The following is a 26,410-nucleotide window of genomic DNA, read 5'->3' on the forward strand; positions in this document are numbered from 1 at the left end:
GAAATGTTATTGTATTTGGAGGAATTTGAATGGTGTCAGATTAGACATTGTTGATTATGTTAGTTATTTTATTGCTTATCTCCAATGACCTGCTCACATTTTGGGAAGTAATTATTATATATTTATGTTCTCATGATTAAAGTATGTTTATGATGTATCTTGCTATTTTCTTCTTTTGTTTGCACTCTCAACAATAAAATATTTAACCTTACCTGTACATGACTACTATACAAAACAGAATACCCAAGTGGTCAAGAAAAGAAATTGTGACTGCAAAATGGCTGGAATTTAAACAATTGGGTGCTTTCTAGTTGTTCTTGGCAAAAACTACTTGGCTACTGAATGGTTATTATGACTATTTAAGGCCTTTGACATTAACAGCTGAAAGGATGTGTTGACGCTGTTACGAGCCAGAAACAGGTAATGTTTATCATCTGAAGCAACTTATATATGGTTTGCGTGGCTGGCAACATGTGGACCTTTTAAGAGGCTGTTTCCTTTTTAAATGTATTCGCCTTCTTCTGTGTTGTCTGAAATCTGATTTGCTCTCTTTGTTTAAATAAATGAATGCAATGACAATACCAACAAAAAAAAAAGTACTTCAAACTCTACACGCTAACAAGTCCCCCTGTGTCAGTCACCTTATGGACCCTCATCCGATGTGCAAAATATCCTATGGAACTGTCACTATTCTTAGTAAGAACGAGTTTTCCTATCAGGGAAAAAAGCACCCAGTGATTATTTGTCGGTTGCCTTCTACCTTCACCTTGAGATGTGGCACACATTGCCAATTGTTCCCTTCTGTTCTCATCCATTGTTTCTCCTCTTTACTGAGGGAAAGCCACCCTGTTCTCTCTTTTTCCCACAACTAGCTCAGCCTGTGTGCCCTTTTTACTCAGTCCCAATAAAGAGGATCAAACCAGCATTGATTCATCTAAAATCCCTGTGTCCTGTTTCCTTGTTTTCCCTGTCAGGTTCTTTACTCCCCGTGGAGGGCCTGGCATCTCTAGACACCCTCCTCATATCCTCGATTAACTTTTTTTTGTCTGTTCGTATGCTTTCCATACCCCCAGCTTCATGGCCTAGTTGTTCTATGGCCACCGTTTCGGATGACTTTGTGCATGGCAAAATAACCATGCTTTAGCTCAGAAGGTAAATGAGCAAAAAATATGACCTTAAATTTAGTTTTCATCTTGCCACATCTACTGTGCATTTAAAGACAGAGGTCAAATGTCAGGTCATGTCTTCTGTAAAATTGCTGCTTATTGTTTTAATATGAATATTGGTGTTTACTTTTCTTTCTCTGACTTGAAAGGCTGTAGGATGTCAATAGTTTTCTAACATAAAAACACAGCAAAGATGAAACAATTTTCTTATTATTCTGAAATAAGATGGGAACATACATTTTAATATGATCAAAACAAATCAAGGCATTTGCTGCTTTCCACACTCTGCTAAACCCAAAGCCACGAGCAGGTTTCAAGAAGTAACATTCTTGCTTGCAAAGCAGGAGATTACTTGCAATAGGAAGGCTCAGAATGGACCCAGAATAGGAGTATTGCAAAGGAAACTTAAGCAATGGGTGGGTTATGATGGGGCAGTACTACTACGGGAGACTAGATGTGGGCGTGGCTCAGTGGATATGGCCAAGGAATGGGAAGAGTTAGTGTGGCACACCAGGACCCCTCTCCACCTGGAAGCTGGGCCCCCTATCAGTAAACACTTAGCTCAAGGATTATTAATACCCCTGTCACAATACCTGTTATGCAAGATGACCATGTAACAGGCCCCCAGCTCACATGACGTACTTTGACATATTCCAGAACTGATTAGGAAAAGCAGGTCACATCTTGCCCATAGCACCATCATATGTTGACACCAAAAGACATGACGGGGGAGGCGAAAGGGTATGGTTGAATGGGATTGAGATGTTTTAATGGTAATGGCCCTACTGCTTTGGTGACTGGATAACTGAATGTCTCGAAAATTACCATGGCTTCTTTTTAAAACAAAAAAAAATCAAAGCACTTTACATGACGATGTGTAGATGATAAATATTTCTGAAGCCTGATTTTCACACATTAATTAACAATATATCACTAAAACTACATGTTTGTGCGTATTTAGTGTTTTTTCATTTACAAATATACTATTTCAAATGGCTCTGAACTAACACACTTTACTAATATAGATCTTAACACTTTCCTACTGAATGAGCATGGCTCACTTGCTGCACTTGTTCTTAGTGTGATGCTTGAATTTTTCACAATTGCTATTACTTCAGTGACGTAACATTGTTGGAAGCATCCCGACTCTGAAAATTGTTCCAGCACCACATGGTGATGCCTCAATTCTTTAGCTTCCTATGCCATCTCTTTTGCAACTGAGCATGTTCCACTTTGTGCCCATCTGACCTCTAGTTGTTGTCGGGATGCCCCTACTACCTTCACACCTACTTGCTTCTCCCCTGAGCTTTTTCCCCTGAGGGTGAAGGGTGCTGCGCACAAGACCAGCCTGTGTCTTTTGGCACAACAGGAGTGCCTTCAGCCATTTTGCACAGGTGTTTGAGCATTAAATTCAAAGTTCTTTAAAGTGGAATCTCTGCTTAATATTTATAACTCCATGAACAAGATAATTACTTTATTCATTTCCTCATTTTTAATTTTCACAGGTGTTGGGTGTGGATCACCCAGATGTGGCTAAGCAGTTGAACAACCTGGCACTGCTCTGTCAGAACCAAGGCAAATTCCAGGAAGTGGAGGAGTACTATGAGCGGGCATTGTGCATCTACAAAAGCACTCTAGGCCCCGAAGATGCAAATGTGGTTAAGACCAAGAACAACCTGGTGAGGCACACGGATGCTGTTCCCTGATACCTTCTTGTGCTTTTATAACCACTTCTCAATTTACCCATCCCTCACATTCCGTCATCATTTCAGTGGTGTTCCTTCTATTGGCATGGTTATGGCTCTGTCTTTGGGGGTCTCTTCTGCACATCTTGCTACCAGCCGCATGTCATGGTTTGAAGAGGCAGTGCCCTACCACATTTGATTGGATCAAATGTGCTCCTTTCCTAATGTCTTTCACACTTCTTTCACAGAGGTCTTCAACACTGTTTATATTTTTCTTCAGTGTCCTAATAAGGAAGCCCTTTTATCTTTTTCATAAAATTGCAATAAGAACGCCTTAGGGTCTCAGAAATACCAACTAGCGAGTGAAGTCAGTCTTCAGTCAGATCCTTAGAGAGGTGCTCCCGGGGTAGCGTTCCTGGGTTAATGTTACAGATTAACACCAGGTCCTAAGTCACCGGACAATATGGTGCCAGCCTGTCAGGCTATATGGTCTGGACAGTGGAAGAGCAGACTGTGAAATATAACTATAAAAGAAAATACGAAACAAACATTTATCTAATTGACAAAATAGCTTTGAAGGGAAAGGGTCAAATCTATTTTTTCATATCTGTCAAGCCTTGGGAAATATACAGTAGTAAGGTGCAAAAATCATTAAGTGGGCAGCTGGAGCAGGATGCATGTGGTGCAAGCAGGCATATTACAGCATGACGCACAGCTCAAAGGTAGAAACCTACCAATCCAGAGAACAGTTTGAAAAGGGAAGGTAGACTTATGCAGTCTACAAACAGATAGAACAAAGGGCACATGTCAGAGGAAGCATTATAAACAGAAGATGACAAAAGCTACAGAGTAAGTCACAAACTGGGAAACAAATTTAGAACTGCCTACATCTGTTAACTTTTCCCAACTATGGGTTTCAAATCCCTATTCTTGCAATGTATGTCATAATTAATCTTTGATAATACATTATTATGTTTTATGTTTTTTGGTGAAAGAGCTAGGTGATATCAAGGCTGCTGTTTGGAGAATAGAAAAAATGCTTACCTCCTCATTCATGAATTCAGGGTCTTTTTAAAAAACAGGAAGAACATGTAAGTCAAGAGCAGATTGGAAGAAACAAGAATCAGTTAGGAATTCATATGATATTATCCCCAAAACTAAGAAAAGACTGAAAAGAAGTTTCAGTGAAGGACAGTCTCATGGAATTCCATGTTTGAAAATGGAACATTCTACTTTTTGTTTGTGAACTAGAAATCTCCTCCAGAACTGAAGATGAAACAAAAAGGGGGGAGGGTTGTTGGGGAGGATTTGTCCCATGACCTCCTGTCCAACAACCTGCTGGGATCACATATACATGCCAACATTTGGGTACAGAGAAGAGAGAGATTTAGGGAAACAAATCAGTGAATTTCATTTTCCCATTAGAGTGCATTGAAATTGAGGCAGCAGTAAGTGGGAGGCAGGCACAATAATTCTTGTTTCACATGTTTAAAAGGTCAGGGGTCTCCCATTTATATGGGTACTACTAGTAGTCATTGGAGACCCAAGTTGGTGTATCCCAAGACGAGGACCATGAAAGAGACTGCACTAAACAGGTACATCATGAAACCATACTTGGAAAACCAACAAACATGGGTGCCTTTCTAGAAAGTGGTAGCCTTAATCGAAACACAAAGGGTGGTGAGTTCAAGCTACTTGAATTTCGGGAACTGTGTGAATGTACTATGCCCAAGAGCTCTTAGAATCAGGTATCTCACTGGATTGAAGGAGACCACCTTGTGACCAAGGAAACCACAAACGGCTTGCCCTTCAGTAAGGAAATATGAAGCCTGTGACTCAAAATACAGAATTCAGTTCAAATGTATTGCTTTTTGAGTAAAAACTCAAACATACCATCATTACAATAAAACCATGTTGAGTTTATAAAACAGTTCACTGCATAAAATACATATAAAGTTAAATCAACTTTATAAGCAATTAAACAAGAATAGGTGGCAGGGCTCAGAATCCTCTAGTAGTAAAAAAAATGTGTCCGTGCTAAGTGGCATTCAAAGGCGTAAAAGTGACCACCAACCACTTAAAGTGGAAGAAGCTGCCTCCAACAAAATACAGAGGACCGCTCGACCTACCAAAATACTATATAGATATCAGTAATAAAGTCCAAAGTATTCTGTAGTTCTTTATTTCAATCTTCAACTCAATTTCAAAAGTGATTTCATATATACTTTAAGCCAACACATGTCTTGTAAATACACCTTGGACTTCATCAGGGCTACAATCAAACAAAATGCACTTTACAAGCAATTCGATATATTACAGAAGTAAAGATCCCATCACCAATGAGTCTATACAATAGAAAGTACTTCATAAATTGATAAATATTGCAACCACTAGTTGGACAGAAACTCATACCTTTCTTGAGTACACAATACATGGCACAATACAAGCTCTCAGGACATAAATTAACAACCTTAACATCTGAACCCATATGTTGGATCATTGTTTGTTCCTGCTTCAGGATCTTGTCCACATAGCCCTCCTTTCATTTTGCGATAATATTTCCTCTTGTTCTCATTCTGTTTTTTCTGTAATGTTCACTCTGGAGCTCATATCCTGATTGGCCACCCTAATATGTAAAAGTTCCTTATAAAAGTATTTTCTCTATACTGGTCAGAAGTCTCCTCCCTTGCATCCTTGCTTTAACTTCTCGAAATATTACTAGGCAGAGTGGTGCTTCTACTCCCCACAGAGGGTGTTCTGTTTCTCACTGCCATAATATTCTTTTTGACCAGGTGGTCAAAACATTTAGCGAAAGTAAAGACTCTGCGATTCATATAGTCAGTCTCATCCCTTTTTGGTTCCTTGGCCTTTCTCTGTTTTATCTCATGTTATTGTTTATTCAAAATCTCCTCCAATGTCTCATAATCCTTCTTAGTAGGTTCTGGCAAATTTAAACCTATAATTTCGTTTTCAGCTACTTATATTTCTTGTAACAATTTGCAGACTTTCCTTTCTGCTTTCTCAATCTTTCATTATGTTCATGGAAGTACTGCTCAGCTCCTTCCCCTAGCTTAGTAATAAATCTTCATCCAGCTCATCATCTGTAGGAATAATCTGGGATGGAAGACCCCTAGAAATGCCACCATTTTGACATCCCAGCGTCCTTGAGCTTCTCAAGTCATATAAATGTAATTTTCAATCCTTTCCTAGTTTATGGTTCCCCTGGATCACTACTTTGTTAACCATAACTCCTCCACTCAAATTCTTAAACGAATCCTCTACAATCTTATCTCAATCTTGAATCAAACTCATCTCTGACGTATAAAGTAAAAAGAGGCAAGGGTGCTTACTCCAGTATTGGATGTAATACAAACATCATACTTAATTGCATATAAAAGCTCAGAGGCACTAAGCCTCTTAATTTAGTAACATCTTATAGTCATTTTATAAAAAAGGACCAAACTTAAGAGGCAACCAATCAGCTCTCACCACCCTCTAGAATCCTCCTGTGAGGAGCTGATTTCCCTCAGATTTTCCACTGCACGTTGTGCTAAGGAGTCTCCTCTGAGCTCTGCTCAGTTTTTTCTCTCAGAAATCTTTTCTGAGTGGATTTGGATATTTTCTCCCTTCAAGAATAATTCAAGGTGGTTCAAACTGGCTACCATGTCAGAGACACCTAAAAAAGGGCTTTTTAGAGCCTGTGTTACCTGCATGAAGAAAAGGCTACATGTTGATGATCAGCATAAGGACTGTATATATTGTCCCTATCCTAGCCATAAACCTAGAGATTGCAAGGTATGTTGAACATTTTCTTCTAAGACTCTTAAGGACAGAGAGGGTTGTCTTCTCATCTGGCTATAAAAGTTTAAATCCATGGACAATCCTGTCTCTGATGAGGACAGTGCCTCTTTTTCTGTTTCTGTGGTGAAAATGCTTGTCAAAAGACAATCTGAAATTTCATCCGAAGAAAGACCAAGGAAAGTTGGTAAAAAATCTTCTGAGGCATCCTCAAAAACCGGTAGCCCTTCAAGGATGAAGACTAAAGCTTCAGACTTAAAGTAAAAAAAGAAGCCTGTTTCTGAGCCGTCGACTCCACCACTCAAGGTAAAGCATACCTTCAAAAAATCAACATCTGCACCATCGACAGGATCATCGTCGACGACGGCGCCGTCGACGGCTCAAGTCCTGACGACGACTTCCTCCGTCGCCACACTGTCTGTCTCTATGGCGAGATCCGGCTGTTCGTTGACAAAATGCTCTTTCTCGTCGATGGCACGTCCTATAGCTTCACCATCGGCTTAGATACCGTCAACAACCCCCCCCCCCGTCGACGGCCTCGTCGACGCTGTTTCCACTGTCGACGGCCTTGTCAATGCTGCTTCCACCGACGACGGCTTCGTCGACGACACTCCAATCGTCGAATACGTTTCTACCATCAGCGCTTCCACCATCAACGACAATCGATATGGCGATGCTCTTGTCGACGATACCACTGTCGATGGCACCACCGTCGACGATGAAGACTGCAGTAAAGGTTCAGAGGCCATGTTCCTTGCCTCTGTTTTCGTCAGGGGACCAGGATGCTCACAGGAGGGCGAAAAAGTATCACCTAGCACCATCAGTTACGTCTCCTAGCAAGGTTTCCAGCCTTTTACCCTCACATCTCTTAGATGAATATAATTCGGATGAGGAGGGTATATTTGGAGTGGCCAGCAGCCCTTCCCAGTTAAGGGTTAAGTGCCAAGAATACTCGGATGATGATGATGCTTCATACTATACACAAGGCTATTATGAGCAGCCAGCACTGGTCGGTCTTCCCCCTGGGCTTGTTTCTGACTTACAAACAATGTTGGCGGACTATCAGGAACGTTTTCCAGCTGAGCCTTCGTCCGTGCAACAACTGATACTTCCGCCTCCGCCAGCAACTTCTTACTTGCAGCAGACGCATCATACACCTCAGCCAAGGTCACAGCAGTCTGTTCTTTCCACACCAAGACATCAGGTGTCCTCCGATGAGGAAGGTGAGATACAGCCTGATAATGATGAGTGGAATGATTACATTATACTGGCTCCTGCTTCTCCTACAGCGCCCATGGTTGAGTCCCCACCTGAAGATATAGGTGGCTTCCATAAGCTGCTTGAGCGTGCCACCACGCGGTTCGATCTTCAAATGCGGCAGGATTGCTTCCTACATGACTTTAAAGAGCCCCACAGGAAAATGGTCTGAGCTATACCCATCATAGACGATGTTTGGAGGCAGGGTCTGAAAATTATGCAGAATCCGGCAACGGTTCCTGCGGTTTTGCCGAGACTGGATAAGAAATATAAACCCACAGAGGATGCTCTGGCTTGCCTCTCAGGACACCTGAAGCCGGACTCCGTAATATCGCAAGCCGCCCAACGTCGCGCCAGGAACCCCTCTACGCCATTGACATCACTGCCAGATAAAGAAGGGAGGCACTTAGATAACATCGGCAAGCGTTTCCCCTCCATGTCCGCCATTGTGGTAAGGGCGGCCAACTCCCTTGCTCTGCTAGGCAGATATGATCGACAGCTCTGGTCGGATATATCCCATTCATTGGAAGAGCTTTCAGACACCTCCAAGACAGAAGGTAGGAAAGTTCTGGTAGAGGGCCAGCGACCTTCAGCTGAGACCATTGATTGTGCACTGGATATAGTGGCAATGGGCTTCAGATTGCTCGCGGGTTCAGCTGTGTTGAGGTGTGAAGGTTGTCTCAAAGCTACCAACTTTCATCCCAAAGTGAAGACTAAAATATTAGATCTTCCATACGACGGAGAAGCTCTATTTGGCAAGCACGTCGACAACGCCCTTCAATCCATCAAGTCGGATATGGAAACGGCGAAATCCTTAGGCACTCTGCAATACAGAAAAGTGACCTTTCATGGAGCTAGGGCCAGAGGTCAACCTTCCTTTCGTGGGGGATACCAACAATATAGGTACCCATCCTATTCCTCCACGTTTTAGCCTTCTAGGACACAATACCAGCCGATGCAACCACCTTCTGCAGCATATACCAGGCCCTACCACAAGAGGAAACAGGGGCGTCAACCTAAAGAATCCGCACGTAGACAATGACTGTCTAACAACACATCCTATACATTCTCCTCGTACAATTTGTCACGGAATTCTAAAACATCATATCCAACACTGGCAACAAATAACCAAAGACAAGTGGGTGGTGGATGTCATCCGCTTCGGACACCTGTTGGAATTCACCCAGATCCCTCCTTCAATGCCTTCATCCCAGATTCATCAAAAACACCTTTGTCTACTCCGCTTGGAGGTAATAACCATGCTGAAGAAAGGCGCTATAGAGTCTGTTCCGCATTCCCAGATGGGAAAGGGTTTTTACTCCTGCTTCTTTCTCATCTGAAAAAAGTCTCGCCTATGGAGGGCAATCCTGGACTTACGGGAGCTAAACAAGTACCTCAAGAAGCAAACATTTCGGATGGTCTTCCTACAAGACGTCCTCCAGCTTCTGAACAGAGCAGACTACATGGCCTCTCTGGACCTTCAGGACGCGTACTTTCACATTTCCATTCATCCGCTCCACAGAAAGTACCTGAGGTTTGCGGTCAACAGCAAACATTTCCAGTTCAAGGTCCTTCCCTTTGACCAACGTTCAGTACCACGAATCTTCACCAAATGTCTAGCGCCAGTGGCGGCCTACCTAAGGAGAAACCAACACCAGGTTTTTCCCTACCTCGACGACTGGTTGGTAAAAGCTCCAGATGTCCAGTCCGCAGAAAACTCAGTCAAGGCGACGCTGTGCCTTTTCAAGGAATTTGGCCTTATGCTCAACAAAGAAAAATTGGTCCTGCAGCCATCCACTCGATTAGCCTTCCTAGGGACTATCTTACACACTCAACAAGCCAAAGCCTTTCCAGCGCTGGACAGACAAACAAGGCTAATACAGCTGGCAAGGCGCGTCCAAAGAAAAAGGTGTCTTTTAGTTTGGTGGTACAAGTCCTTGCTGGGCACAATGTTGTCATGTATAAGCCTCATTCCATTCTGCCGCCTGCGAATGCGCCCAGTTCAGGAAGAACTGGACAGGCAGTGGATGCAAGCACAAGGATACCATCCTCGTAACACCGAGCATGGTCCATTCTCTGGATTGGTGGACGAATCCCGAGAACATTTCCAGAGGACTCAGCTTCTTGGCACGAGTTCCTCCAATGATTGTAACTACAGATGCATCACTCACAGGATGGGGTGCATGCTTGCAGGACCTTTGGGTGAGCAGCAAGTGGCCACTCTCTCACTGTTTGTTCCACATAAATCTTCTCAAGCTGAGAGTTGTCTATTATGCCGTTCAAGCCTTCCTTCGAAGGATAAGAGGGTCAGCAGTGCTCGTCAGGACAGACAATACCACCACAGTGCACTACTTAAACAAGCAGGGCGGAACACGGTCTCACATACTCTCTCGAGAAGCATAAACCATCTGGAAATGGTGCATTCACCATTCAATCCACATAACAGCGGTGCATTTCCCAGGGCTACAGAATACCATTGCGGATTCGCTAAGCAGATTAGCGACATCGTCCCACGAGTGGGAATTAGACTAGAGAACGCTAAACCGAATATTCGACCGGTAGGGAAAACCGAATCTGGACCTATTTGCATCCTCCCGGAACGCCAAATGCCAACATTATGCAAGTTGGCATCACCAACAGGGATCATGTGGGGATGCATTTTCGATTGCATGGTCAGGGTTGCATGCGTACGCTTTTCTTCCGATTCCTCTCCTCGCAAGGGTGATCAGGAAGATGAAGTTGAAACCCTGCCAGCTGATCCTCATAGCTCCAGCGTGGCCGCGTCAACTGTGGTACATGGAGTTGCTTCTCCTGTCGGCCTCTCCACCCATCAGACTCAGACCAATCCCAGAGCTGCTTACTATCAATCGGGGGCAAGTGAGGCACCCGAACCCCAAGTCTCTCAGTTTGCACGCATGGCTCCTGAGTACAATGAATTCAACCATCTAGATCTACCGTCTGAGTGCAGAGAAGTGCTAGCTAACGCACGTGAAGCTAGCACCAACAAATCGAACAGACTAAAATGGAAACGATTTTGTGTATGGTGTGAAACCCAAAATATGCACCCTCTCTCCTCCGCACCGGAGGCAGTGTTGCCATATTTCTTACAGCTGGCACGTTCGGTCTAGCCCATTCCTCAATCAGAGTCCATTTAGCTGTCATCTCCAGATACAGAAGAGTACCAGGCAAACCATCCTTATGCTTTCTCAGATTGGTAAAGCAATTTTTGAAAGGTCTCTTCAGATCTTTTCCTCCAGTAAAGCCTCCGCCGCCGGCATGGCAACTTAACATCGTCCTTGGCCAGCTTACGAAGGAGCCTTTTGAGCCTATTCACAGGGCAGACATCAAGTACCTCACTTGGAAAGTGTCTCTCATTCTCGCCCTTACTTCGGCGCGCAGAGTTAGTAAAATTCAAGCTTTCACTATAAAAGAACCTTTTCTGCAGTTCAGACAGGATAGAGTCAACCTGCGCACCAATCCTAAGTTTGTTCCTAAAGTGCCTTCGGAGTTCAATATCAACAAGTCGGTGGTGCTTAAAACTTTCTGCCTGAACCCGCAAACTGCTGCGGAAAGAACTCTCCATTCACTCGACCTTAAAAGATGCATAAAATTCTATCTGTACAGAACAAAATCGTTCAGACATTCCACTCAGATATTTGTAGCGTTCAGTGCCGCTAGAAAAGGTCACTCGGTAACGAAACAGACTATATCCTGGTGGATTAAAGACGCAATCATTCTGCCATCAGAAAGCAGGAAGAACATTGCACAAGAGCGTAAGGGCGCATTCTACCAGAGCTGTGTCTGCGTCCTGTGCGCTGTTTGCTGGTGTATCAATTAAAGACATCTGTAGTGCTGCCACATGGAGGACAACTCACACCTTCACGCAGCATTACTTCTTGGACACGAAGTCAGTTCGAGAGCCGTTGGTCAAACGGTCCTTCGAAACCTGTTTCAATGAAGGTGAGCTAAATCATTATTTCCCTCCTTCCGCTTGTTTTCTTTTATATCCCATTTTCTTTATAATAATGCTGTAGGTAATAGCAAGGAGTGTATGTACATAGTATCATGCCAGTTCGTATTTCAGAGTACTGTACTGCTATCTATGGGACGTAAATGTGTTATCTACTGCTTACTACTCTGATTCAAGCATGTGAATCTATGAAAGTTCCAATATTGGAGTAAGAAACAAGTTACTTAACTGTAGTTCTCCAGTATTGGAGACTTTCATAGATTCACATGCGACCCAGCCTTCCTCCCCAGAGGAGCTCACCTTCATTTTCCTCAGTCCTAGATTCATTATTGCACTTGTGCTTGAACAATCTGAGGGAAATCAGCTCCTCACAGGAGGGTTCTAGAGGGTGGTGGGAGCAGATTGGTTGCCTCTTAAGTTTGGTCCTTTTTTATAAAATGACTATAAGATGTTACTAAATTAAGAGGCCTAGTGCCTCTGAGCTTTATATGCAGTTGACTATGATTTTTGTATTACACGGGGACTCCCATCTCAACGACGGGGAATGATTCAAGCATGTGAATCTATGAGAGTTTCCAATACTGGAGAACTACAGTTAGTAACTTGTTTCTTTCAAAGGCCCAAATAAACAATCAAACTGGAACAGGTGTCAGGGCTCAGAAGGCGCACTCCTGCGTAAGCCTCCAGTAGTAAAACAATATGTCAGTGCTAAGTGGTGCTCAAAGGTGGGGAAAGTGGCCACCAACCACTGTTTAACTGGAAACAGCTGCCTCCAACAAAATACAAAGGTCCCACTGAGCAACCAAAATCTTAAATAGATATTAGTAATAAAGAATAGTGGTTGATGTGTATCTAATGTAGGATTATTTCTTACAATTAATATATCATGACTTTTCTTTTATGAGTTCTAAATCATTTGTGTTTTGTGATCCACTGCTCCCTCTGTTGTGGTGGATTTAATATAGTAAATTAGTACATCAAGGTTTCAGCTTTATATTGACTCATTGGTGATGGGATCGTTACTTTAGTAATGTATTGAATAGCTTGTCTGGATCATGAAAAAGAACTCAGGACAGAACATTGTGTAGTATGTCTAGTCTATTATAGGAGTGTTTCAAAACAAAAACAGAGAGTAAGATGTTTAATGCCACTTACTTTGAGAGCGAGAGTATACAATAGAAATCTCAAGATGGCCACCAACAAAAATCTTTTTGAGCTCTCTAGTTTAACATCACCCATCCCAGCATAATAAAAGACTTGTAGGATGCTTAGTGTGACGCATTTCACAGAGGAAAGTTCCCAGTTATCATAATGTTACCTTTCTGTGGTTGTAGTTAGTTAGGGTAGGTACGTTGAGGGAAACATTGTTTTTAATGCGTTTCGGGTCTCTTCCTTTTCCCTGTTTTTGAGCCATGTTTTTGGCCTAGATACTAGTGGAAATACAGACAACATAAGCAGTGTCTCTGAGTCTGCCTTGTTATCAAGTATCTCCTCAGCCGACAACCTCATCAGTAAGCAAGTCTTTCCTTTCATTTGAATCTAGGCACGTGCCTCGAGATCACACAGCGTATTAAAGGGATGTCTTGTAGTGCGCAGACTTGGTGAGCAAAGAAGTCTCCTCAGCCCTCTGACAAGAGTTTAGAGTAGTGTTCCCTTTGGAACTAATTCAATGGAATATGGAAGTGTCTCTGCAGCCCGGTGACTCATAACAGGAAGAGTCGTTTTAGCACACTCCCCTCTACAAGAAGTGTTCCTTTGAAAAAAAGAAAAGTTTAAGTATAATGAATATAAAAGATTATCACATTTTTAACTATATTTTTTAACGTACCTGACGGAGTTCATCCAGTTGCTTAGTGTAGGAGGCTGGACTGGCTTGTAGTGAGTACCAAGGGGTACTTGCACCTTGCACCAGGCCCAGTTATCCCTTATTAGTGTATAGGGTGTCTAGCAGCTTAGGCTGATAGATAATGGTAGCTTAGCAGAGCAGCTTAGGCTGAACTAGGAGACGTGTGAAGCTACTACAGTACCACTCAGTGTCATATGCACAATATCATAAGAAAACACAATACACAGTTATACTAAAAATAAAGGTACTTTATTTTTATGACAATATGCCAAAGTATCTTAGAGTGTACCCTCAGTGAGAGGATAGGAAATATACACAAGATATATATACACAATAGCAAAAATATGCAGTATAGTCTTAGAAAACAGTGCAAACAATGTATAGTTACAATAGGATGCAATGGGGAATCATAGAGATAGGGGAAACACAAACCATATACTCCAAAAGTGGAATGCGAACCACGAATGGACCCCAAACCTATGTGACCTTTTAGAGGGTCGCTGGGACTATTAGAAAATAGTGAGAGTTAGAAAAATAACCCTCCCCAAGACCCTGAAAAGTGAGTGCAAAGTGCACCAAAGTTCCCCTAAGGACAAAAGAGTCGTGTTAGGGGAATAATGCAGGAAAGACACAAACCAGCAATGCAACAACTGTGGATTTCCAATCTAGGGTACCTGTGGAACAAGGGGACCAAGTCCAAAAGTCACAAGCAAGTCGGAGATGGGCAGATGCCCAGGAAATGCCAGCTGCGGGTGCAAAGAAGCTTCGACTGGACAGAAGAAGCTGAGGTTTCTGCAGGAACGAAAAGGGCTAGAGACTTCCCCTTTGGTGGACGGATCCCTCTCGCCTTGGAGAGTCGTGCAGAAGTGTTTTCCCGCCGGAAGGACGCCAACAAGCCTTGCTACACGCAAATCGTGCGTTTGGCGTTTTTGGACGCTGCTGGGGCCCAGGAGGGACCAGGAGGTCGCAAATTGGACCTGCAGAGAGAGGGGACGTCGAGCAAGACAAAGAGCCCTCACTGAAGCAGGTAGCACCCGGAGAAGTGCCAGAACCAGGCACTACGAGGATGCGTGAAACGGTGCTCGCCGAAGTTGCACAAAGGAGTCCCACGTCGCCGGAGACCAACTTAGAAAGTCGTGCAATGCAGGTTAGAGTGCCGTGGATCCAGGCTTGGCTGTGCACGAAGGATTTCCGCCGGAAGTGCACAGGGGCCGGAGTAGCTGCAAAGTCGCGGTTCCCAGCAATGCAGCCCAGCGAGGTGAGGCAAGGACTTACCTCCACCAAACTTGGGCTGAAGAGTCACTGGACTGTGGGGGTCACTTGGACAGCGTCGCTGGATTCGAGGGACCTCGCTCGTCGTGCTGAGAGGAGACCCAAGGGACCGGTAATGCAGCTTTTTGGTGCCTGCGGTTGCAGGGGGAAGATTCCGTCGACCCACGGGAGATTTCTTCGGAGCTTCTGGTGCAGAGAGGAGGCGGACTACCCCCACAGCATGCACAAGCAGGAAAACAGTCGAGAAGGCGGCAGGATCAGCGTTACAGAGTTGCAGTAGTCGTCTTTGCTACTATGTTGCAGGTTTGCAGGCTTCCAGCGCGGTCAGCGGTCGATTCCTTATCAGAAGGTGAAGAGAGAGATGCAGAGGAACTCGGCTGAGCTCATGCATTCGTTATCTAAAGTTTCCCCAAAGACAGAGACCCTAAATAGCCAGAAAAGAGGGTTTGGCTACCTAGGAGAGAGGAAAGGCTACTAACACCTGAAGGAGCCTATCAGCAGGAGTCTCTGACGTCACCTGGTGGCACTGGCCACTCAGAGCAGTCCAGTGTGCCAGCAGCACCTCTGTTTCCAAGATGGCAGAGGTCTGGAGCACACTGGAGGAGCTCTGGACACCTCCCAGGGGAGGTGCAGGTCAGGGGAGTGGTCACTCCCCTTTCCTTTGTCCAGTTTCGCGCCAGAGCAGGGGCTAAGGGGTCCCTGAACCGGTGTAGACTGGCTTATGCAGAATTGGGCACCTCTGTGCCCAACAAAGCATTTCCAGAGGCTGGGGGAGGCTACTCCTCCCCTGCCTTCACACCATTTTCCAAAGGGAGAGGGTGTCACACCCTCTCTCAGAGGAAGTTCTTTGTTCTGCCATCCTGGGCCAGGCCTGGCTGGACCCCAGGAGGGCAGCTGCCTGTCTGAGGGGTTGGCAGCAGCAGCAGCTGCAGTGAAACCCCAGGAAGGGCAGTTTGGCAGTACCAGGGTCTGTGCTACAGACCTCTGGGGTCATGGGATTGTGCCAACTATGCCAGGATGGCATAGAGGGGGCAATTCCATGATCATAGACATGTTACATTGCCATATTCGGAGTTACCATGGTGAAGCTACATATAGGTAGTGACCTATATGTAGTGCACGCGTGTAATGGTGTCCCCGCACTCACAGAGTTCAGGGAATTGGCTCTGAACAATGTGGGGGCACCTTGGCTAGTGCCAGGGTGCCCTCACACTAAGTAACTTTGCACCTAACCTTTACCAGGTAAAGGTTAGACATATAGGTGACTTATAAGTTACTTAAGTGCAGTGTAAAATGGCTGTGAAATAACGTGGACGTTATTTCACTCAGGCTGCAGTGGCAGGCCTGTGTAAGAATTGTCAGAGCTCCCTATGGGTGGCAAAAGAAATGCTGCAGCCCATAGGGATCTCCTGGAACCCCAATACCCTGGGTACCTCAGTACCATATACTAGGGAATTATAAGGGTATTCCAGTAAGCCAATGTAAATTGGTAAAAATGGTCACTAGCCTGTTAGTGACAATTTGAAAGTAATGAGAGAGCATAACCACTGAGGTTCTGGTTAGCAGAGCCTCAGTGAGACAGTTAGGCACCACACAGGGAACATATACATGCACACCTATGAGCACTGGGGCCCTGTGTGACAGGGTCCCAGTGACACATACATATAGGCCACAAACCTATGAGCACTGGGGTCCTGACCAGCAGGATCCCAGTGACACATAACAACCATACTGAAAACATGGTGTGTTCACTATGAGCACTGAGGCCTGGCTATCAGGATCCCAGTGAGACAGTGAAAACAGTGACAAACACCCTGACATACACTCACAAACAGGCCAAAAGTGGGGGTAACAAGGCTAGAAAGAGGCTACCTTCTCACACAACCCCCCCCCAAACGAAGGACAATAAGGCTAACCTTGGCCAGTTGAGACTTTATTGTCTAAGTGGTGATAAGTAGAGAGTAGCTCTGCAATAGATTGGTTACTCCCTTTATCATCCACTATATGGTTACTTCCCTGTGGGGATGTAAACCACCCTGTTTGAAGTTTTTTAGCTAAGCAACAATGTGAAGATGTATTTTCAGAGTTTCTATCAGTAAGTTTTAGTTTAGAGCAGTGGGAATTGTCCACTGAACCTATTTGTAGTGATGGAAATGCCAGACAGGGATGCTGTCTCAGAAAAGCCATAGCTGGGCAAAAACTTTGTCCATCTGGCTGGAAGAGAGAACAGGGATGCTGTTTCTCTTGAGTTGGAGCAGGGCAGGGATGCTGTCCTATGAGCTCCACACTAGGGCAGGGATGCTGTCCTAAGTGTTGTGAGGTAGTGCAGGGTTTCTGCACTAAAGTTTCTCTGGGAGGGTTGGAGGGATGCTCCATGTTAACTAAAATGGTGCTGTTTTTCTCACCAATGTTAGTTATCCCACAGAGAGGTGCTTCCACCTCAGGGAGTCCAGTTTTGCCAGCTGATGATTCCCTTGGAACAGGTGCCACCCCAGGAGAGGTTTCTCCCACCACAGGAATGGTATCCTGAATGGTAGGGTGGTTAGGGGATACTGTGATACCCTTTTTACCTGTTGATGGAGAGGGTTCCTGAGTTTTCAGGCCTTCTCTCCTTTGCTTTTTCATTTCAGTAGAAATGAGAGGGAACAATTCCTCAGGGATGCCCAGCATGGCTGCATGGGCATAAAACTCTACATCAGCCCAACCTGAGGCCTCTAGGTCATTACCTAAGAGACAGTCTACAGGTAAGCTAGGTGATACCACCACCTGCTTAGGGCCAGTAACTCCACCCCAACTAAACTGAATAATAGCTAAGGGAAGAAACTTAGTGGAGTTATGGACATCAATAATCTTATACTGTTGTCCAATGATGTGTTGTTCAGGAGGCACTAGGTTTTCAGTCACCAAAGTGAAACTGGCACCTGTGTCCCTGTAGGCCAAGGCCTCAACACCATTTATTGAAACTGTCTGCCTGTACTTATCCATTGTAAGGGGACAAGCAGCCAGTGTGGCAAGGCCAGTGCCACTAGGTGTGACAGAAACTGTCTTGGGACTGATTACATCAATTTCCACTATGGACCCATAAGTGAACCCAACTACACCCTTTGCTTGACTGTTGCCAGCAGTCCCACCACTAGTACCACTACTGCTAGGGGCACTAGAGCTTGATGTATTAGTGGTGGTAGGCTCAGGGGGTTTACCTGGACAGGACTTATCCCCTGGCCTATGGCCTCTATTTTTACACACAAAGCACCAAGGCTTTTTAATGTGTGCAGGTTGGGAAGAAGAGGAAGAATTTGTTTTATCCCCACCCTCTGAAGAGTGTTTAAGATTTGAAGTGGGATCTTTGGTTTTACCCTTATCCCCATGCTTATCTTGAGATTTTTCACCATCTTTCTTCTTATTGCCATCTTTGTCACCCCCTGTATGAACTTTTCTGTTCACCCTTGTTCTGACCCATTTGTCTGCCTTCTTTCCCAATTCTTGGGGAGAGGTCAGATCAGAGTCTACCAGGTACTGGTGCAACAAATCAGACACACAATTATTAAGTATATGCTCTCTCAGGATTGTGTTATACAGGCTTTCATAATCAGTAACTTTACTGCCATGTAACCACCCCTCCAAGGCCTTCACTGCCTGGTCAATGAAATCAACCCAGTCTTGTGAAGACTCCTTTTTGGTCTCTCTGAACTTTATCCTGTACTGTTCAGTGGTTAAGCCATAACCATCCAGGAGTGCATTCTTAAGAACTGTAAAATTATTGGCATCATTTTCTTTCACAGTAAGGAGCCTATCCCTACCTTTTCCACTAAATGATAGCCATAGGATAGCAGCCCACTGCTTTTGAGGGACATCCTGTACAGCACAGGCCCTCTCAAGTGCAGCAAACCACTTGTTAATGTCATCCCCCTCCTTATAAGGGGGAACTATCTTATGCAGATTCCTGGAATCATGCTCTTTTGCAGGATGACTATGGGGAATACTGCTGCTGCCACCATGGGTATCTAAACCCAACTTCTGTCTTACCTTCTCTAATTCTAAAGACTGTCTATCCAAATCCAGCTGTTGCTTCTTGAGCTTCAGTCTGGTTTGTTCCACTCTCAATCTATTGAGCTCCCTTTCTGACAATCTGTCATCAGGGTGGGTGGGAGGGACATTTCTAGATACAGAGGTATGATGGGAATGAACAGAAGGAGACCTGTCCCTTACAGAGGGCACCCTAACAGCTTGGCTACCAGTATAATGTGAGAGCACACCATCAGTATGGTGTGATTCAACCTCTGTACCAACTATGCTAGACTGTCTAGTAATGGGCAGGCTGAGAAGTTTCTTTCCTGAATCTTTTCCTGGGGGAGTCCCTGGATCAGATTGAGAACCATTAGCTACTTTTTCACCAGATTGGGCACTTATGGCCTTATCCTGTACTCTAAGCATGTTAATTAACAGTTCTAAGGAAGGATTCTTCCCTACACTCAAACCTCTCTCTATGCAGAGACTCCTTGCTCCTTTCCAGCTAAGGTGATCATATGCAAGTTTGGACAGTTCAACATTTTTGCCTGTGCCAGACATTTTTTAGAGAGAGCTAAAGTGATAGAGAAAGAGACAAAAGTTTTTAGAACTTTTTGGAAAGACAGAAAAAACTTTTTAAACTTTTAAGAACTTTTTGAAAGTTTAGGAGTACTTTTCAGCACTTAGAAAAGAGTGAAAAGAGGAAATGCAAAATTTTTGGGCTATGTGTATATACACTGACCTTGTTTTGTATATTTTTCTCTTATGAAAAGTACAATGACAAGAGTGGTAAGCAGTCTCAAGCACTTATCCCACCACTGCACAACCAATGTAGGAGGCTGGACTGGCTTGTAGTGAGTACCAAGGGGTACTTGCACCTTGCACCAGGCCCAGTTATCCCTTATTAGTGTATAGGGTGTCTAGCAGCTTAGGCTGATAGATAATGGTAGCTTAGCAGAGCAGCTTAGGCTGAACTAGGAGACGTGTGAAGCTACTACAGTACCACTCAGTGTCATATGCACAATATCATAAGAAAACACAATACACAGTTATACTAAAAATAAAGGTACTTTATTTTTATGACAATATGCCAAAGTATCTTAGAGTGTACCCTCAGTGAGAGGATAGGAAATATACACAAGATATATATACACAATAGCAAAAATATGCAGTATAGTCTTAGAAAACAGTGCAAACAATGTATAGTTACAATAGGATGCAATGGGGAAACATAGAGATAGGGGCAACACAAACCATATACTCCAAAAGTGGAATGCGAACCACGAATGGACCCCAAACCTATGTGACCTTGTAGAGGGTCGCTGGGACTATTAGAAAATAGTGAGAGTTAGAAAAATGACCCTCCCCAAGACCCTGAAAAGTGAGTGCAAAGTGCACCAAAGTTCCCCTAAGGACAAAAGAGTCGTGTTAGGGGAATAATGCAGGAAAGACACAAACCAGCAATGCAACAACTGTGGATTTCCAATCTAGGGTACCTGTGGAACAAGGGGACCAAGTCCAAAAGTCACAAGCAAGTCGGAGATGGGCAGATGCCCAGGAAATGCCAGCTGCGGGTGCAAAGAAGCTTCGACTGGACAGAAGAAGCTGAGGTTTCTGCAGGAACGAAAAGGGCTAGAGACTTCCCCTTTGGTGGACGGATCCCTCTCGCCTTGGAGAGTCGTGCAGAAGTGTTTTCCCGCCGGAAGGACGCCAACAAGCCTTGCTACACGCAAATCGTGCGTTTGGTGTTTTTGGACGCTGCTGGGGCCCAGGAGGGACCAGGAGGTCGCAAATTGGACCTGCAGAGAGAGGGGACGTCGAGCAAGACAAAGAGCCCTAATGAAGCAGGTAGCACCCGGAGAAGTGCCAGAACCAGGCACTACGAGGATGCGTGAAACGGTGCTCGCCGAAGTTGCACAAAGGAGTCCCACGTCGCCGGAGACCAACTTAGAAAGTCGTGCAATGCAGGTTAGAGTGCCGTGGACCCAGGCTTGGCTGTGCACGAAGGATTTCCGCCGGAAGTGCACAGGGGCCGGAGTAGCTGCAAAGTCGCGGTTCCCAGCAATGCAGCCCAGCGAGGTGAGGCAAGGACTTACCTCCACCAAACTTGGGCTGAAGAGTCACTGGACTGTGGGGGTCACTTGGACAGCGTCGCTGGATTCGAGGGACCTCGCTCGTCGTGCTGAGAGGAGACCCAAGGGACCGGTAATGCAGCTTTTTGGTGCCTGCGGTTGCAGGGGGAAGATTCCGTCGACCCACTGGAGATTTCTTCGGAGCTTCTGGTGCAGAGAGGAGACGGACTACCCCCACAGCATGCACAAGCAGGAAAACAGTCGAGAAGGCGGCAGGATCAGCGTTACAGAGTTGCAGTAGTCGTCTTTGCTACTATGTTGCAGGTTTGCAGGCTTCCAGCGCGGTCAGCAGTCGATTCCTTATCAGAAGGTGAAGAGAGAGATGCAGAGGAACTCGGCTGAGCTCATGCATTCGTTATCTAAAGTTTCCCCAGAGACAGAGACCCTAAATAGCCAGAAAAGAGGGTTTGGCTACCTAGGAGAGAGGAAAGGCTACTAACACCTGAAGGAGCCTATCAGCAGGAGTCTCTGACGTCACCTGGTGGCACTGGCCACTCAGAGCAGTCCAGTGTGCCAGCAGCACCTCTGTTTCCAAGATGGCAGAGGTCTGGAGCACACTGGAGGAGCTCTGGACACCTCCCAGGGGAGGTGCAGGTCAGGGGAGTGGTCACTCCCCTTTCCTTTGTCCAGTTTCGCGCCAGAGCAGGGGCTAAGGGGTCCCTGAACCGGTGTAGACTGGCTTATGCAGAATTGGGCACCTCTGTGCCCAACAAAGCATTTCCAGAGGCTGGGGGAGGCTACTCCTCCCCTGCCTTCACACCATTTTCCAAAGGGAGAGGGTGTCACACCCTCTCTCAGAGGAAGTTCTTTGTTCTGCCATCCTGGGCCAGGCCTGGCTGGACCCCAGGAGGGCAGCTGCCTGTCTGAGGGGTTGGCAGCAGCAGCAGCTGCAGTGAAACCCCAGGAAGGGCAGTTTGGCAGTACCAGGGTCTGTGCTACAGACCACTGGGATCATGGGATTGTGCCAACTATGCTAGGATGGCATAGAGGGGGCAATTCCATGATCATAGACATGTTACATGGCCATATTCGGAGTTACCATGGTGAAGCTACATATAGGTAGTGACCTATATGTAGTGCACGCGTGTAATGGTGTCCCCGCACTCACAGAGTTCAGGGAATTGGCTCTGAACAATGTGGGGGCACCTTGGCTAGTGCCAGGGTGCCCTCACACTAAGTAACTTTGCACCTAACCTTTACCAGGTAAAGGTTAGGCATATAGGTGACTTATAAGTTACTTAAGTGCAGTGTAAAATGGCTGTGAAATAACGTGGACGTTATTTCACTCAGGCTGCAGTGGCAGGCCTGTGTAAGAATTGTCAGAGCTCCCTATGGGTGGCAAAAGAAATGCTGCAGCCCATAGGGATCTCCTGGAACCCCAATACCCTGGGTACCTCAGTACCATATACTAGGGAATTATAAGGGTATTCCAGTAAGCCAATGTAAATTGGTAAAAATGGTCACTAGCCTGTTAGTGACAATTTGAAAGTAATGAGAGAGCATAACCACTGAGGTTCTGGTTAGCAGAGCCTCAGTGAGACAGTTAGGCACCACACAGGGAACATATACATGCACACCTATGAGCACTGGGGCCCTGTGTGACAGGGTCCCAGTGACACATACATATAGGCCACAAACCTATGAGCACTGGGGTCCTGACTAGCAGGATCCCAGTGACACATAACAACCATACTGAAAACATGGTGTTTTCACTATGAGCACTGAGGCCTGGCTATCAGGATCCCAGTGAGACAGTGAAAACAGTGACAAACACCCTGACATACACTCACAAACAGGCCAAAAGTGGGGGTAACAAGGCTAGAAAGAGGCTACCTTCTCACACTTAGCAAGATGATGAATTAGCTGTCTTCAAATGCGTTGGTCACACAAGTATTTATATGACAGATCCAGAGTTAGAGACAGCACTCAGAAGAGGAGCTAAGGCCGTTGTCTAGTTGGGTAGGTAAATGTGAGAGTTTAAATATATATTAGAAATTGTGAAGTTATCTGAGTTTTAGAGTAATAAGTGTTAACATACTTGAGTGTAATATCTTTCTACAACTATGCAGCAAGACTCAAAGTGAGAACAGATATCAGCAGCGTGAGAAACCTGAAGAACCAGACAAGGCAGTCTCTTCTCTCTCTCTCTCTCTCTCTCTCTCTCTCTCTCTCTCTCTCTCTCTCCATCCCCTTCCCAACCTTGAAGTGCCTTATAGCTTCAGATATAATACGTGGAGGATTGAGGTATTCTGGGAGAGGCATTGGGATATATGCTCCATTTTGATCCTGTGTAAGTTGGGTATTGTTGCAGGGTCCGATCTTGACAGAGTGAAATGCTCACATTAATCACTTCACTCGAGCAGAAGGATAACAGTTAAAAAATCTGGGAGAGATAATAGAAGTAATCCAAAAAGAATTGGTAGTGGTTAGAGAAGAAAACAAACATTTGAGACAGGATATCATAGCGTCTAGAAGAGAAACATCAGAGTTAGCAAACAAAATGGCAGGAGTAGATTTTGCCCCTTCACCCCATTTAAATGAGGCTTCCAGTTCTTCAGCAAACCCAATACCTGGAGTAACGACCCAGGTAGTCCATAAGATGTCCCCAGTGATTCCTTTGCCTCCGCCTGAACGTTTTAATGGTGATCCTCAAAAAGCGCAAATATTTCTAACACAATTCTCCCTTCATTTTATGTGCCAGTCTTCAATTTTCCCCCATGCACAATCTCAAGTGGCCTTCATTCTTTCCTACCTTAATGGAGATGCAGTGTCTTGGTCAATGCCACTGGTATCCAGAGACAATCCAATTTCTACAATTTTATGCAGCGTCTTGGTCAATGCCACTGGTATCCAGAAATGATCCAATTTTGTACAATTTTGAAGGTTTCAAAATATAATCTCTGAGAGTTTTTGACAGATGCAAGTTCTCCCAGGCTATGAGTAATGAACTGTTGGAGCTGAAACAAGGAAATCTGGATTTATTTGCCCATGTAGCTCAATTTAATAAACTAATAGTGGAAACGGAATGTCATGAGAACAAGTGAGCAGCTTTATTTTATCGGGGGCCTAAGGATGAATTAAAGGATGCCTTTGCACATTCCCAATAGAACTACTGAATTTTCAGAATTAATAGATCTTGTCTACAAAATAGATTACTGACAAACTGAAAGACGGGGAAAAAAGAAAGGAGAATTTCATCCAAGTGTGTCAAGATTTGACAGAGTAAAAATGGAAAATTCCAAAAGCTCAGATAATCATCAAGGAGTGGAACCAATATAGACAGGAACCATTTGTGGCCAGTTGACTAAGGAAGAATAGGACAGGAGGAGGCAAAAATATGTATGCCCGTATTGTGGAGCAAGTGGACATTTTGTAAAAATTTGTAAGAAAAAACCCAAGACCTCGCAAAAGGAAAACTTGCAACACCACCAGTAGGAAGCGTTGGATTGATGAGTGTGAAAGAAGGCACAGCACCAAGAACCCATGATCTAGAAAACATGCTGCAGTTGGCGGCCTCTCATTTAACTCAATCCATGACACTCGAGTTCAGGCCCCTTACTTTACCAGAAATGTCTGTACTGATTGATTCAGGAGTGGTAGGAAATGTTTGTGATTTCATATTTGCGGAAAAAAGTGGCTTGAAGACAATACAAAATTCTAAGAGTGAAGCAGTGAGAGCTGTGGATGGAAGCAATCTCTCATCAGGACCCACTGTTAGTCATACCAAGCAAGTGGAATTTGTTTCTCAGAAAGGCCACTAAGAGATGATCCAATTGAACCTAATTGATGCTCCTCAGTTCCTAATTATTTTGGGATTGCCATGGCTGACCAAACACAATCCAGCTATTGACTGGGGAAAAAGAACCATAGTCATGAATTTGAATTATTGCACGGAAAATTGTTTTGATTGTGGTTGAAAAGCATTCTCAACCACATGAACCAGGACCCGAAACTATGCTGTGTGATAGAGGCATTTCCATGTGTATAATTCACACTCATGAAATTCCGAGAAGCATTCAATGAAGTCGAAGTGGAAAAACGTATTCCCCATCACTCCTATGACTGCAAGATAGAGCTTGAACCAGTATTTGATCTACCGTGCAGCAGAATTTATGCTTTAACTGAGACTGAAAACCAGCACCTTAAGAATTTTATTCACAAGTATCTGGCAAACAGATTTATCAGGCAATCACAGCCTTCAGTCTCCTCACCATTATTCTTCATTCCTAGGAACGGAGGCGAATTGAGAACAGGTATCTACTATCGAGCCATCAATCGAATTGCGAGGAAGAATCGCTAACCTTTACTTTTTTTTCTCAGGTCTACTGGACCAAGTAAAAGGAGCACAGATCTATATGAAACTAGACTTGAGAGAAACCTATCACTTGATCAGAAAGAGAAGGAGGTGAATGGAAAACTGCCTTCAGGACAAAATATGTTCTTTTCGAATATCAGGTCATGGCTTATGGGCTTTGTAACGTACTGGCAGCCTTCCAACACTCTATTAACGATGTGTTGAGTGAGTACATTGACCAGTGTGCAACTATGTATATTGATGACATTCTAATCTACTCAGCAATGGAAGAACATCAGAAACAAGTGTGGAGAGTATTACTGAAACTCAAAGAAAGCATTCTATATGTTAAGCTGGAAAAGGGCGCCTTTGGAGTAAAATCTGTGGAATATTTAGGTTGTTTTTGTCTCCTGGGGGTGTCATGATAAAACAGCAAAAAGTAAGGCTGTTGCAGATTGGAAACCCCCAACCTTGGTGAAAGAAGTTCAAATTTTCATTGGAGTCACCAACTTCTGTCAAAGGTTTAGCAAAGAATTCTCTCAGAAGATAATTCCCCTAACTCGTTTATTGAAAAAGGGGTATCATTTACTTGGTCAAAAGGGGCAGGCAAGGCCTTTAAATCCTTAAGGAAGAATTTCACTACTGCACTTATTTTGCTCCATGCAGATCCTACTGACCAATTCTATGTAGAAACAGATGTGTCAGACCAAGCAGTTGGAGGAGTGTTGAATACAGGACATTTGCACCCAGTGGCTTATCGATCAAGGAAGCAGACTCCTGCAAACATAAATGATACTGTCACAGAAAAAGAGTTATTGGCAATAAAAGATGCATTCAAAGAGTGGAGGCATTATTTAATGAGAGCAAACATTGCACAGTGTTTACTGACCATAAAAATGTACAGTTTGTGAAATCGGTTAGAACATTGACCCCCCGACCGATGTTAAAAGTGATTAAATGCAAGAACTGTACTTATTAAGGA

The 26,410-nt window shown here is 44.5% G+C and overlaps 1 protein-coding gene across 5 annotated transcripts in view; it reads left to right on the forward strand.

The window, feature by feature from the left end:
• KLC3 (kinesin light chain 3) overlaps positions 1 to 26,410 on the forward strand; it is an 819,248-nt gene that overhangs the window by 527,552 nt on the left and 265,286 nt on the right. For all 5 annotated transcript variants that reach the window (XM_069207761.1, XM_069207764.1, XM_069207763.1 and 2 more), the window contains exon 8: positions 2,672 to 2,845. In XM_069207761.1, coding sequence (XP_069063862.1) covers positions 2,672 to 2,845 — 174 coding nt within the window. The remainder of the gene's footprint in view (positions 1 to 2,671; positions 2,846 to 26,410) is intronic.

The sequence above is a fragment of the Pleurodeles waltl genome, chromosome 9 (genome assembly GCF_031143425.1).
Source record: "Pleurodeles waltl isolate 20211129_DDA chromosome 9, aPleWal1.hap1.20221129, whole genome shotgun sequence".
In the NCBI taxonomy this organism is placed as follows: Eukaryota; Metazoa; Chordata; class Amphibia; order Caudata; family Salamandridae; genus Pleurodeles; species Pleurodeles waltl.